This window comes from Alosa sapidissima, chromosome 2 (assembly GCF_018492685.1).
Source record: "Alosa sapidissima isolate fAloSap1 chromosome 2, fAloSap1.pri, whole genome shotgun sequence".
Classification (NCBI taxonomy): domain Eukaryota; kingdom Metazoa; phylum Chordata; class Actinopteri; order Clupeiformes; family Clupeidae; genus Alosa; species Alosa sapidissima.
The window spans coordinates 37,527,938-37,543,555 of NC_055958.1; the positions used below are offsets into that span (position 1 = coordinate 37,527,938).

Genomic DNA, 15,618 nt, shown 5'->3' on the forward strand with positions numbered 1-15,618 from the left:
TGGTGCCAGCTTCTCTAATCTGGCAGGTCTGATTTAGCTACTTATTCTGCTAATCACTCAGTCCATCTCACCTACTATTTACACACTATCTGACATGCCCAACCCATATAAGAGTGTATGAGGGTTTATATCAGCCCTTATTGCATGTCTTACCGGTCCAGCTTGTGTGTGTGTGTAACCAGCATGCTGTCATGCTTATCACTGATAAGGTGCAGTACTTGCTCCCCCTCGTCTCAGCCGTGTTGCACACATGATGCAGACGTTCATCTCACCAACTTCACCACTGCAATTCACTGATTTGAGGTCAGGCGGTGAGTGCTTTCCAGTCATCCATCTGACCCATGCCCTTTGGCGTTGGTTTGACACTGACTGACTTCAGTGCTGGGAAACCCGAACCAACCGGTTCAGCAACAAAGAATGTTCTGTATCTTATGAGAATTCAGTCAATCAGGCTCCTCTGTCTCCCTTCCTCGCATGGTTGAAGAATGAGGTGTGGCTGAGTTTGACAACAAACTCGTCCTTCCACTACCAACACACTCCGAACACACTGACTGCCTTTCTGAACTCTGTGCTGATACTGCAGAGAGAGAGGGAGAGAGAGAAAGAGTAGTTTTGATTTAGTTTCCGTGGTTGATCAGCTAGAGTGTTAGTTGTTACTTTAGTTTTTTTGCAATTGCATTGGGACATTTGGCATGACAGCTAGCCATCTCTTAGGACTTCTACGTCAGTCTTTCAGAGTGGTTTAGCATTGCTGCTGGTCATTCAGCTAGCTATCTTTCAAGACTACTACAGGAGTTTCAGAGTGGTTTAGCATTGCTGCTGCTGATTCAGCTAGCTATCTTTCAAGACTACTACAGGAGTTTCAGAGTGGTTTAGCATTGCTGCTGCTGATTCAGCTAGCTATCTCTCAGGGCTACTACAGGAGTTTCAGAGTGGTTTAGCATTGCTGCTGGTCATTCAGCTAGCTATCTTTCAAGACTACTACAGGAGTTTCAGAGTGGTTTAGCATTGCTGCTGCTGATTCAGCTAGCTATCTCTCAGGGCTACTACAGGCGTTTCAGAGTTTTTTAGCACTGTTGCTGGTTCAGAAGGTGGTTAGAGCAGCATGGCTGAATCTGCTCCCATGAAGGTGTCCAAGTCGTTCTTGGAGGATGACCTCTGCTGTCCTGTGTGCTGTGAGGTCTTCCAGGAGCCTGTCCTTCTAGCCTGCAGCCACAGCGTCTGCAAGACCTGCCTGGAGAAGTTCTGGGAGACAAAGTCAGAACCGGAGTGCCCCATGTGTCGGAGCCGCTGTTCCAAGAAGTACCTAATCAACCTTGCGCTCAGGAACCTGTGTGAGACGTTCTTGGAGGAGAAGAACCAAGATTCTGCGTTGGGGTCAGGCTCTGAGGTGCTCTGCAGTCTGCACGGCGAGAAATTCAAGCTCTTCTGTCTGGACGATAAGCAGCCAGTATGTGTGGTGTGTCGAGACTCTAGCAAACACACACATCACATCGTCATTCCCATCGATGAGGCGGCACAGCAGCTTAAGGTAAGACTGGGCCCTAATCCAAAGATGGGACAGAAAATGAACAATCAAATTATGTTTTGGAAAACAAATCCATTGAAATGCAAGCAAAAGTAAAATTTTAATGAAAGCACACAAACAGACAGGCCCATAGTCAAGCACTAACAATTTAATTTAAAATCTCTCTCTCACACACACACACTCTCACACACACAATGTAGTATTTTGATGTCCGCTTAATACAGAAAAACACAAGTTTAGTGATGTAACAATGTCCAGTATGTTGTTATTTATGTTATGACAGGGTTGCACTTGATCATGTTATTTGGATGTTTACACTGAATAATTTGCATTAGTAATGGCAGCATGTTGCGGCTTTACACTGATATGGATTAGACACTGCACCTCTATATCTCTGACACACACACACACAGACGCACGTTCGCACACACACACACAAATATACACACACACACACACATACACAAACACACGTTATCAGCCCTGAGTAGAAGTGAAGGTTTGATATCTGATGTAAAACTGTGTGCTTCAGGATGCAGTCAGACTCAAACTGGAGCCCATAAGGAAGAAGCTGAAGACCTGGGAGGATGTTAAACTGACCCTGGACCAAACGGCTCAGCACATTAAAGTTAGTGTTCACCACACCTGTCAATCATCCACACCACACACCACCACACCACACCTGAACATCCTCCACCCCACACACCTTTGGCATTTAAACTACGGCCCCATATCTAAAACCAGACAGCATTTAAACTAGGACCCCATATCTACAACCAGACGTTGTTTCAATGTTATTCTGCAGGTACAGCTGGAAAATACAGAGACACAGATCAAGGAGGAGTTTGAGAAGCTTCACCAGTTTCTACGAGATGAAGAGGGAGCCAGGATAGCTGCACTGAGGGAGGAAGAGGAGCAGAAGAGTCAGATGATGAAGGAGAAGATTGAGAAGATGGGCACTGAGATCTTATCCATTTCATATAAAATCACCACCATAGAGGAGGAGCTGAAGACTAACGACATTCTCTTTCTGCAGGTAAGATGGCCCCTCTGCTATTTTTACTGACGGAAATACCAGCTGCAAATTATAGAAAGTGACAATAGGAGGAGCAGGGCATACTTTGTGTTATCTGTGTATCTGTGTTATCAGTGTACCTGTGTGTGTGTGTGCGTGAAGTGATTGAGATACCAGACAGAGTGTTAACAGCCATGTGACAGCAATGAAATGTATCCCAACTGGTTTGTCCAAGACCAGCTCGTGCTTCTCTTAGTGTGCAAATATCGGATGAAAAGTGGAACACAGGGGCCCTCGTTGTTTGGTCATAAAATCTTTCAAGTTGTTATTTTCTGTTTTTATCTTCTTTGTATTTATTTATTTATTTTTTAAAGCACTTGGGTGCTATTTTTTTTTGGACTCATAACTTCTGATACTTTTTAACATGATAGTGCACTAGTGACATTGGGAATGCACCAATAGGGTGGCATTTTTTTTTTAGTTAGCTGTAGCTCCAGAAGTTAGCAACATTTAGCTACCTCACCCTGTACATATGAAAAGGATATGTATAACTTTCTAACATGATTTAAAACATATTTTAATTAACAACATTTTTATAATATATTTTGATATTTTAAGTTTTTATAATTTTATGCTTTATAGTTATTGAGGAAGTTGACTAAATTACATTCGGGACATGCTGACATTGAATGTTTACACCAAAACAAAGGTGTCTAAAATATACCTAAATATTTTAAATGTCTTTTATCTATGTTGAAGCAATAGTTTAGAAACGGCACCTATTACCAACCGTCCCGTCTTTCCAACCACTTACGTGAACGTGTCACTTAATATTCATTTCTATACAAACCAAGACGGCGGATTCCTAAAGAAACGGAAGCACCCACACAATAAGTGTATATTAGCTATGTACCAAAAATTACATTTTACCGTGACTTGAAGAGCTGTAAACAGTGTTGTAAGGCTGTGTGTAAATCCACTTGGAGCCAGGGATGGATTACTGCACGGGCCTACCGGGCCCAGGCCCAGGGGCCCAAGGGGTCAGGGGGCCCTGAAGCCCAAGCCTTTGCATGGAATCATTGCCTCAATATCAACAAATCAGGATGTAGGCTATGAATCTGATTGAATTTAGTATTGGCCATCCACAAAATGCACCAGAATACAGGAAAGCACATCAAACAAATTAAAACATTTCTGGGGGAGGACCCCCAAACCCCCCCACATATATACAACAATAAGTAAGGGGACCCTTAATACATCTGGGCCCAGGGGCCCGAAAGTTCATAATCCGCCCATGCTTGGAGCTCCAGTGGAATTTTGATTTGCGACAAGAATTCTCGGTCTAACCGTTGATGTGCCTTGAGAAAGGTTGGAAATAGGCACCCACCAGCCCAGCACTAAACTCCGAGTGTGGTAAACAAAATTGGATATTTCAGGCAGTAAACGCCCTGGTAAGAAGCAAACAAAATTTTGTTCAAATCTACACACCCATGGCTACTGAACAATGTAAGGTTCTTATATCAAATGTTATTTTGATGTATTTAAAAACATTGTTGTTTTAGAATTTTCAAACAAAAGGGTTAGTAATTGGTGGTTTTACGATAAACGCCTTAAATATATTAAAATCAATTGGTTGGAAATATTTGTTTCATTTTAGAAAAACAAATAAGAGAATGTAAATCATGGGGATATGGAATGCCACCGCAAAACTGGAATCACCCACTTAGTCTAAAAAAAAAACTGTGGAAAAGGTTGTACAAACATTGTCTGACATTACCACTGTGACACTGCTTTTCATCCTTGGTCTTTTCCACTTGAGATAAGATTGTCAGGTGCTCATAAAAAGATGATCACTGTATGATCACTACAGGCTAAACACTGTATTAATGCTACATGAACGAGCATGGAGGCACCTTCAGTAGGATTATTTCCAACTGTCTAGCCATGGAACAACTAACATATGCCAACAAGGCGAAAATCCAGAGCTTTTACAAACTATGAGGACAATTTACTGAATACCTTGAGAATCATCTACCAAGAAGTGTACCGAATACTTGATCCATGCTATTGTATTGTTTCAAGTAAAAAGCAGTTTTGTTTCTTTTCTTGTTTCAGTTTTGTTCAAAAGTTTTGTTTCTTCTCTTTTCCTTTCTCTTACACATGGATGTATCAGTTGGAAAATATAAAAATAAATAAATAAATAAATAAATAAAATATAAAAAATATAATGTCCGCAACACTGCTTTTGACTCCCAATTATTTAATGCAACGTTTCGACCCTGCTGGGTCTTCTTCAGGCAAAGCAGTGTTGCGGACATTGTATTTTTTCAATTAAGTATAGTTTTCTTTTGTCCTGCACCTGCCAGAAGGTGGGATGTGCACACTATAACTGTTTGCTGTATGTATACCTATACTGTATGTGTCTGTGTGTCTGTGTGTCTGTGTGTGTATGTGTATACACATGTATAGGTCATGTGTGTGTTCCAAAGAAAATCCAATATATCATTAAAAAATATGTTTTTAAACTGTTTCATGTTTGTCTTTTTCTGTCTGTCTCCAGAACTATAAGAGCACAGTGGAAAGGTGAGTGATCTGCCTCCTGTCTCTCTCTTCTCTGTGGTTCTGAACCCAAAGCCACAGCAGCACTGACTCCTGAATGTTATTCCAGAGCCCAGTGCACACTGCAGGATCCAGAGAGGGTTTCAGGAGCTCTGATCAATGTGGCAAAGCACCTGGGCAACCTGAAGTTCAGAGTCTGGGAGAAGATGCAGGAGATTGTTCAATACAGTAAGTATTGATTTTCTCTCTCTCTCTCTCTCTCTCACTCACACACACACACACACACACAAAGGGAGGCCTAACAAGTACGGGTGAACATTTCTAACAATCCTGTTTCAAACCTAGTGTCCATTTCTCTCTGCAGCTCCTGTAACTCTTGATCCCAACACTGCACACCCAAATCTCATCCTGTCCGAGGATCTGACCTGTGCTCGGGTCAGCCAGGAGAGACAGCAGCTTCCCGACACCCCGGACAGAGTGAATGTGGACCCCAGTGTCCTGGGCTCCGAGGGCTACAGCTCCGGCACCCACTGCTGGGATGTCCAGGTGCCCCAGAATGGGGACTGGCTCCTGGGCCTGCTGACCGCGTCCGCCCAGAGGACAGGGGACGTCCACGCCAGGCCTGGGGTCTGGTACATGGGTCACATGGGGGACACCTACTCCGCAGGCTCCACACCACAGCCCTCCACTCTACTCACCGTGACCCATGACCCTCAGAGGGTCAGAGTGCAGCTAGACTGGGACAGAGGGAAAGTCACCTTCTCTGACCCTGATAGTAACGTCAATCTACACACTCTCAGACACGTTTTCACTGAGCGAGTGTTTCCGTACTTCAACACGGGGCTCGTTCCGTTGAAGATCTTACCAGTGAAGACATCTTTGATAACAGAGCAGCAGCACAAACTGAAAGAGAGACGTACACACAAACACAAACTGAAAGAAAGGCATTTCTCTTTAACACACGAAACTCGTTAATGTGTTAGGTACAAAACAACATGATAAACAAGCACATTGTCATTCCCACTCAGGCCATGTTCCAATTAAGCAGTTAGAAATAAATAACTATTTTTATATTTTGCCTTTCTTAGAGTTTCAGAAGTGTGTTTTGGTCAGGGTGACCATTTGGTAAATTATATTTTAATTATATATTATATATTTTAAAATTACCTGGCTTAATGATGAGACCGCTTTTGTCTTCCATAATGATAGGCTAAATGTGTATTTGGGAGCCAGGTAGCAATGCAGTACAGACACCCAGAGAAGTTTAACTGAAAAAGACTGTTTGTCAACTACATAGCTTGCTATAAGTTTTGCAAATGCAACTCTGCCATTTAAACCATTTAGCCTACATGTATTTATTTGTTTGTTTAGCTAGTCAGGAACTATGGCAACCACCAGGAGGCAGTCTGGTGCATAGCCTGCAGCAAAGTTCAGTTGAGGCAGTTTCTCAAAATCAGCTCAGCAATAACACACTACCTTACGACCATGCTTACAACCACTTGTAGATAATGTTAAATGCCTACATATAAATGGGATGACCGGTTACTCTGGTAATGTTTTGCTCAATGTATTGAGCCCTTGAACTCTTTCCCCTTTACCTCTATACTTAGTGTTCTGCCCAAATAAGTTGTGTGTGCTAAAAAGACATGTTGTATTTTTCTATGTTAAGGTCATTTATGTAGTTGTATTGTTGCTATTGTGGGGCTTTTGTTCTGACACTGATTGCTATTGGGTAGATCGGAACGTTAGAAGGAAGTGGTAAGAAAGCAGGAAGAATAAGAACGTAAACAAATGCATGGTTGCTACTATTTTACCTCGTGTGTAAAATCTCTTTTAATCCGTTGGATTGAGCCTTCAGAAAGCAATGACTGTAAGTGCTATGAGTTTTGTTCATGTTTAGAGTTTTTGTATGAATGCTTTCGAGGAATTTTGATTATTAGATTACCTGCGTGTGTGTGATTATGATCGCGTTAGCATGTTAACTTGTAGGCTAAGCGTCAATAACGTCATACTATGCTACTGTTGCTATATATAGCATACTAAGTGTATTTTCCGTTTTTCTCTTCTTTTTTGTAGTGTCACTCCAAGTCAATGTTGTCAAATTGACTTTATGCTGCAAACGAAGTCAATAAAAGGAGCAAGCACGCTCAGTTTCCTGGCTCTTGAAAAGGAGTTTGGCTGCCTGTTTAATCTATGTTAACACTGAGGAAGTACAACACAGTGAGAGCAGAACACTTAGAAAGTCAAATCTTGACCAAACTACCCTGAGTAATTACATGCTTATATCAAACTTTCATATCCTGAGCAAAGTACTTGAAAAGTTGTTTGTAATCAACTTAATACCTTCCTCAAAGAAACCAAATCACAACACAAAAACAGCCTTAGTAAAAATAGTAGCCTAAATGATCTCAGACTTGCTACTGACTTTAATGAAGTTTCAATCATTATTCTTCTAGATTTGAGTGCAGCATTCGGCACCATTGATCATAACGTTTTAATTCACTGCCTTCCGAAATGGAAACTCTCTAAAACTGTTTCCAAACATCTTTTTAAAGCTAAAGCTAAATGACAATAAAACAGAGATACTTTTGGTTGGACCAAAATCAAAATGAGACACCGTTCTTATTAATCTTGGGAACCTGGCACACCAAGTCAAAGTAACAAGCCTTGGTGCATCGTAGATACAAAGTTAAGCTTCAAGCCCTGAGAAACATTGGGAAAGTGCAGTCTTTTTTTAACAAAACAAGATGCAGAGACATTAATCTATGCCTTTATCACTAGTAGTACTTTAACTGGTCTTTCAAAAAAGCATATAAAGAAACAGCACTCTGCTGCTAGACTATTAACTAAGACCATAGCCTAGAAAAGCAAATTTAATTTGCTGCCCGGGCTAGTCTAGCAACTCTCTGTTGGCTTGCGAGCTGGAAAAATTAAACTTCGATAAGGCCAATCACATTGTGTATAGAGTCATTAGGTGGGCTTAACATAATGATTGATGGCAAAGTTGAAACGGTTCGGTGTGAATTCCCTGCTACTTGAAAACAAGGAAGGTAGATGTTGCTGTTGAACAGCGTGACATGAGTTAAGCTTTTTTTAAATTGGCAAAAGTTTGAACTAGCCAACTAGCTCCACTGGTGGGAAAACGCATGGGACTCATGAGTTGTAGCGCTATCCTATTGCGTGGAGAGGGAACCAAGACCAAGAAGAGGGAACACATCAGCCCTGTTTTAGCTGAACTGCACAGACTCCCTGTTTCCTATAGAAGTTTAAGGTTCTGTTAATGACTTACAAAGCTCTAAATTGCATAATACCTGCATATATTTCAACCACAAAAGAACCTTAGATCTTCCAAATGCTAATTTTTTAATTGTGCCCAAAAGGCTCCACAAGCAAAGCGGATAAGCTGCTTTTATCCAAACCGCAGATTGCGAACACTGTCAGACCCAAGTTTCCATTGTATTTATGAAACTTTCAATCCATTGTGTAAACAGCGCCTTTCTCTACCTTACTCCGCCCATTATCGCAATACAAACGTCCACGACTGAACGGCAGAGCCTACATACAAGCGCAGTTTTGTATGAAGTTCACTGATGACAACATTAAAAAGAATCAAACGTTTAGCGATCATGAAATAATACCATACATGATGTCAACAAACAGGGAGATAATGAAGATCAGTAGTTCTACTAAAAATAGGCCTACCTGTGCACGTAGGCTATGGAATATTGGTCAAATGAGGAAAGTTTAAGTGAATGACGAGAAAGTGAAAGTAAGACATTCGAAAGGCCAACAAAAGTTAAGGTTGCTTTTGATAGTACAAATACTTACAAAACTGGTGCTCTAAATAGAGATACAAGGCGGAAGTATTTAGTGCGCTTTCACAAGCAGTCTTTGTACATACCACAAAATACATAATTAGGCACTCTTTATGCTTCCCCTCCCATTTCTTTACACTAAACTCCCACCTTCCCTTGGATCCTCCCATGAATGCATATTAATGACATGAAAAATGCAATGTGCAATTTGCAGTTTGTGCTTAAACATCATTGCGGCCTGTTTGTACATACCTCGCAATGATTTTACACGCATGTTGCGAAACAAATACGCCTGAAGTGGGCGCAAAAGCGTTAGTACATCTGGCCCACAGTGTGGCGGCTTTTAACAACTTCTTAGAAGTGCTGAATACTCACATAGACACTCCTGTACAGTATAACCTTGCTATGTTATGTCACCAAATGGTTCTTCATTATAAACTACATTCGTGCTAATTGTTGCATATATATTCACAATGTGACAGCATGTATTTATCATTATGTTACAACCTGTGCACAACTACTACTAAAGTTAAAAGAACAAAACAGTACATCTGGAAATGTTGATTGCTTAAAGGTCACATTCACTGAGAAACCGTTTAATATTTGTTACTTTCGAAATACTATAGCTCACTCCAAGTTGCATATGCATGCTGCACGTGAAAATTATCTTCTACCCCCATTGCCCGCATTAGCCAATGAAAGAAAATACACGGAAAAACAAGCGAATCAGAAAGAGCCCTTCCCAATGACGCCGAAGGGAAACTGACTATTCATGGCCTCGCCCACCTTGGCTTGTGACCGCCTACAGGAAGACTGGAAGATTTTGCTGCTAGGGGATTGTCTCTCTGCAGCTAGTAGGAGCTAACAGCAAGTTGCCAACATGGCAGAAAAAAAATCGTGCCTGTTTTATTTCTGGCAATAACACATCAATGTTGCATGTCTTGCCTTAGAAACATGAGTTGAGGAAGAAATGGTTTGGATTTATCGTTGGAACACCACCACCGAAGTAGTGCAACATTAGTTCTGTGTTCCAATCATTTCGACAACACTCACTGCCTTAGAAAGTGGTTTTGCATCGATGTTCTGAAAACCTGGTTCTGTACCGTCATGACGATCGACCACCAGCTCACAGGCTGTAAGTACAAACAAACTTTTCCACCTAACGTCTGTTACAAAATAGCATGTTCATATTCTTCACGTTAGCATGCATGAAAAGGGTACAAGCTAGGCTTAGGCTAGCCTATATTACAGGAAGTTACACCAGGCACGTAACTGAAGTGTTCTGTTCGCGACGTGTAAAATCAGAGAATGCCTAATAGGAAGGGCTCTGGTAAAATCCATTAGAGGAATGGTCTATTTTCCCGAACGTAGCCTACAGGCCACTAACACGCCAGGTGTAGCTACTTCCATTGATTAGGCCTATTGGAAGCTAATTGTTGCAGTACATAACGCGAATGGAATGCTTCAGTTACGTGCCTGGTGTAGCTACACTCATAAAGAAACTGACCACACTACCCAGAGATTTAGCTTGTTGAACCTATAATCTTCTAACCTAAGCGTTAAACCACAAATAATAATATTAGCAACAATATTTTATGCTCAACTAAGTACGGGTATTGTTCTAGTCTAAACAGGGAAAATCAAAAACACAATACCCCTGCACTATTAGGCTAAGTTGCTATCACTAGAGCTCAGGTATATACACTTCAGTCTAATTTATGTCTTCTTGCCATTATTACATTGACATACAATGATGTTTTGTTTGATTACTTGCTGTTTACTTAGTGTTTTGTATGTCTTCCAGAGCACATCCTCATGTCAGGCTACACAGCTTTCTAGCCTACATTAGGTCATTACGTTAGAAGCAAAGGTTTGTGATCTTTTATTGTTGTGCTAGTTAGTTTCTAGAAGTCTTTTTCTAGTAGGCTAATACAGGTTCTTATGTGCTCGTCAAAGTTTTGGAAAGTCAATTCATGGGTTTCTTCAGGTCACTTTCCACAGGTGTATAAAATCAAGCACCTCGATTATGAATGCAGACTGCATGATGCTTGATTAATGCACCTGTGTAAATGGACCTGATGAAACCCATGAATTGCATAACAGATAGAATTGATATTACCGAATGTCTTCTTGTGGGTATGCTACTTAGTACATCATACACCTTACCACAGTCACTAAAATATTTTTGTTTCCATTGTGCCAGTACAGTTTTGTGAGATAGTGAATGTCCTGTGTACTATTAGTATCTTGTAACTTGACAGTAATACACATTTATTTACTTTAGGTACCCAAACAGAATACTTCATGAAAAGTATGAGTATTGATACAAGCACTTCAGATACACCATGGGCATGGGGGCCTGCTACCTCTACTGCCATCAAGCCTGTTCATCCAAGGCCAGCTAGAAGACCTCAGGTTGATCAAGAGGAGGAGGAGGATGAAAGCGACATCTCCACAATAACACCTGATGGCTCCACCTATGGCCCAGCGCAATTAAAGAGCAATGTAATAAAATCATCACAGCCAACGAATGTGTTTTGTGTGTTGTCCCTTCGGATCCCCAGGACAATACAAGCCGAAACAACAACTCAGACAAACTTTTCCCTAAATAATCCCAGCACCATCTTACAAAGGATCTGTAGGCCAGATGTCTGCATCGTCTGGCAAAAAGAGGACATTGTTAATTCTGTGCATAGTTTGGATGTTCTTGTTTTGTGTTTGCATTATTTTAATAGACTGCAATATTACTATTTGTCAGTGTTTCACGGACCACCTAGCAAAAAAAAACAGTAGACCTACTTCGACAGTATATTACACAATAAGCCTTCTTACTGAACCTTGCTTATTGTCTTTGCACCTTGCTTATGGTGTCAGAGGATTCATATGATTTAAACTGGCATAGGTTACATCAGTGTTGCAGAACTGTTTGGATTTGCATACAAGTTGGTTCAATATTGCAAACAACTCATCTATTATATTTTACCACATCTACTTGTGGAACACTTGAGATAGCTTGTGGACCACACTTTGAGTACCACTGCTGTATGTAAATATAATAAAGTTGTTTATAGAAAATTGACCTGTTTTGTATATTTGTTTTAGAAGTTTCATCAGTTTTTGTCCCTTTTAAGCTAAAGGTTTATCTTACCTTTCATATCTTCTGTCTCACAGAGGGCCATAGTCGTCATAGTTGAATGTTTAGTGCATTTTGAAGGGAGTACATTATGCTAAGGCAGACTGGTTCTAATCCTGGGTACAGGGTCATACAGACAACAGGGGTACTGGTGTTGCCCATTTTTCTAACCACATGAGCAATCCCCTTACGAAAAAGTAGTATAGGAATCTTATAGTATTTGGGGCAAAATATTATAGTAATCTTATAGGAATAATTGGGACATACTTTAGAAGTACTACTAATAACTATAATATCCTGTAACCGCTATAGTTTTTCTATAGTAGTCTTATAGTACCTATAGTATGTCCAAATACTATAGTATTGCTATAAGATTACTGTAATATTTAGTCCCAAAATACTATAAGATTCCTATAGTAGGCTACTTTTTCTGTCATACGTGACAGAAAACAACTTGAGTAGGCTAACCTCTGCCAATGTCAGGCTATCATAGTTCTCATTACCGGAGAAGTCTTGCAGCACACATTCTCTGCTTCTGTAGGCATTCTGGTACAATTCCAGCAAAATATAGCTAGGTAGGCGTGTTTGCATTTAGATCTATATATATATTGGGCTATGACCAAGTGGTCTTTCAATGATAGTATCATGGAATTCAAACCATAACTATCTAGCTATTCCGATAGCATTAGCAGGCTAGGTCAGTGGCTGAACTGCATTTAGGGTGCTTATAACCTGTGTTGTGAAGTAAAATATCTACTAGGAAGATTGCAAAGACTTTTGACTGTGTAAAGAAATAGGTCTTTATTTTAAAACGTTTCCAACTGTTTATTACTTGAAAGCAAGATGACGATTGTCACAAACGTTTACCTCTTTTAGGAGAAATTTTAAGCTGACAGGCAATTGTTACCATTCTATTAAACCAACGTTCACCGACAAACGATCAGGAAGCGGTTCTTCTTCCTACTCGAACACTAGGATCAAACACATGAAGTTGTATCTCCGAAGACATTTTGTGCAACAGTTTTGACTCGAGTTTTAGCCAGGTTTTAGCACTGTAAAGTTGAATATGGAGCATAGCACAGGCAGAATCGGATGAGGACGCACTGGAGGGAGCGTCACAGTACTGTTAGCCAATCAGAGGTGAATTCATTAGCATGTCATTAATATTCATGACTAGAGGCGAAATCCAGTCATTCCTCCCCGCCCACCTTCCCCACCAAACTAGAACAGCATGAAACAGACGCAGGACAGCATTTTTTTCACCAAAACCGGCTCACAGGGCATTCATCAACACTACAGACCACTGCAAAATTAATGAAAAAACGATGAGATGAGACCTTTAATACATGTGTTATAAAAACAGTCGTTGTCTGCTTTCTGTGTTTTTGCATCTTTAAAGAGGGGTGTAAATACATATTTGTTCACCGTGCACTTATTAGGCTCCTCAGAGTCATTGTTTGTATGTTGTAGTATTTGTTGATTTCCATTTATTGCCCATTGATATTGCATTCACATTATTGTTTATTATTGCTATTGTCCTGTTTTTTCCCTATACTGTCCAAAAGCCTTTGCATTAAGTGAACTGAACATGTTACAGTACCTCTGTTTTGCTCCTAAATCGGATTTGGGCCAAAGACAGACATGCACATGTGCTTTATTTCTGACTACACATAGTAGTGGACAGCAATACTTTCATGTATTACTGTGTGATCACATGTGCCATGGCAGAGTAGATTTGGACTAAGCGTTGTATGTATCAATAACAATTGTATGAATTGTATGAATATATTTGTGACAATGAGGTTATGGCCATCTGAGGCCCAGAGAGTTTGTGTTGTGCAACTTATTTTACACTAAACAATATGTTAATTGTGAAATGAAGTGTAATGTTTTAAACATTGTACCTAATTTGTGTACATAATTTGTGATGTACAAATGATATTGGCCAATTTCTTCACTTTCACATGAGTGGAGGAGGAGGGTGAACTTCATTCCTGTATATGAATGTATTGTATTACTGTGTTGTATTACTGTCTTTCTCACTGGTTTTGTTTATTTCTTGCTGACTACTTGTAATCCTACATGTGTGGTCAAAATTAATCCAAGACAACTGGTGTGAGACTGCAGCTTTATTCACGACGCCGGGAGCATGTTACCCACATGAAATGTCAAAGTAACAAGCCCACACATCTGTGGGTGAAGCCAACACTTATACCTTATCCCACACCCATGGAAAATCACAAGTTGTCGCCCTCCATTAAATCACTTAACCTTCTAATATTTTAACAGAGATACGAAATGTTTACAACCCCACTTAACCATCTGGTGTATTGACAAAGATAAGAAATGTTCATGACCCCGCATCCTGGGGTTACCCAAATACGCTGACACAAGGCTTAAGTTAACCAAACATTCTAACCTAGGAGTTGCAAAAGACACAAGGGTCAGAGTAGGGTGATGGCAATTAGATTTCACTACATGTATGTAAGGTATACTAAACATTCAATGAGAGACATATAAAATTTATCCCACACATGTACACAAATGCACTAATTAAGAGTTTGAAGAGTGCATCTGATGATTTCTATATAATTCCCTTAATATGCTAAGTATGATTCAAAGTTGCCTTTCTGCTTGACACATTGTGACTGTTGGAGTTATGCACGTGTCCTTTCAATAAACAACTTTGTGTAAAGGTCCACATTTGTACCTGTATATTGGGCTTTGCTCAGTAATAGTAGCCTACATTTTGTAACATTTATAGAGAAACCGAGGGGAAGTTAAATTAGAAATTAGAATCGTTGGAAATTGAAAACACGTAGGCTACAAACAAAAGATTCGGGGCTTGCCCCCGAAGCCACCCACAAGAATGTTGTAGGGGCTGTTTTTAAAGAGCTATTTTTTACAGTCTATGTTAAAGAGTAGAGATTGTGCTGTGGGGTGTGAGACAAGGCACTCATGTTTTGCATGATATCTCAGCACCCAAAGTTGTTATAAATCCATAGTAGCACATATATTATCATCTAATGTTGTGTTAGACCTTTGTATGACCGTGTGTTCTGTACGGGATAATGTATAGAACGCCGGTCATTACTGGGAAAACTAGATGTACCGCAGAGCGGTACAAAATATGACCGCCGCTCAGTCCAGCACATTTTTTCCACAAAAAGAAATCACGCTGAAAGGCCTATATGATTCTAACTGTCTCACTAAATTGCATTATCCACACTCAATTCTCACTGGTATCTGCTAGACAACAAGTACCAAAACATGATTAGTTCATAGATTTCACATGTAAAATTCATTTTATATAACCCCACCTCCATCTTGCCTGTTCATAATTCTGAGAAATTCTTGATTGTTTGTGTTATGTTTATGTTATGTGTGTGGGTGTGTGTGTGTGTGTGTGCGTGCGTGCTTGTGTGTTTGCCTGCGTATGTGTGTTTGTGCATGTGCATGCATGCGTACATATGTCTACTGTGTGAGTATGTGTCATACGTATGATTACTGTGAATGTACGTGTGTGCGTGTGTATCTGTTTATGCACATGTGTGCACATGGAATGGGT

The 15,618-nt window shown here is 40.3% G+C and overlaps 3 protein-coding genes across 6 annotated transcripts in view; 1 reads left to right on the top strand and 2 right to left on the bottom strand.

Moving 5' to 3' along the window:
* Positions 1-15,618, bottom strand: part of LOC121690338 (zinc-binding protein A33-like) — a 698,440-nt gene that overhangs the window by 284,861 nt on the left and 397,961 nt on the right. The gene's annotated exons all lie outside the window — the stretch shown is intronic.
* The window catches only part of LOC121690097, a 790,202-nt gene that overhangs the window by 251,964 nt on the left and 522,620 nt on the right, over positions 1-15,618 (bottom strand). The gene's annotated exons all lie outside the window — the stretch shown is intronic.
* On the top strand, positions 526-6,972 carry LOC121690275 (zinc-binding protein A33-like). The gene is made up of 6 exons (XM_042070771.1): positions 526-1,531; positions 2,061-2,156; positions 2,334-2,564; positions 5,104-5,126; positions 5,212-5,330; positions 5,467-6,972. The coding sequence occupies exons 1-6, from the start codon at positions 1,106-1,108 to the stop codon at positions 6,075-6,077; spliced, it is 1,506 nt and encodes a 501-aa protein (XP_041926705.1). The 5' UTR covers positions 526-1,105; the 3' UTR covers positions 6,078-6,972.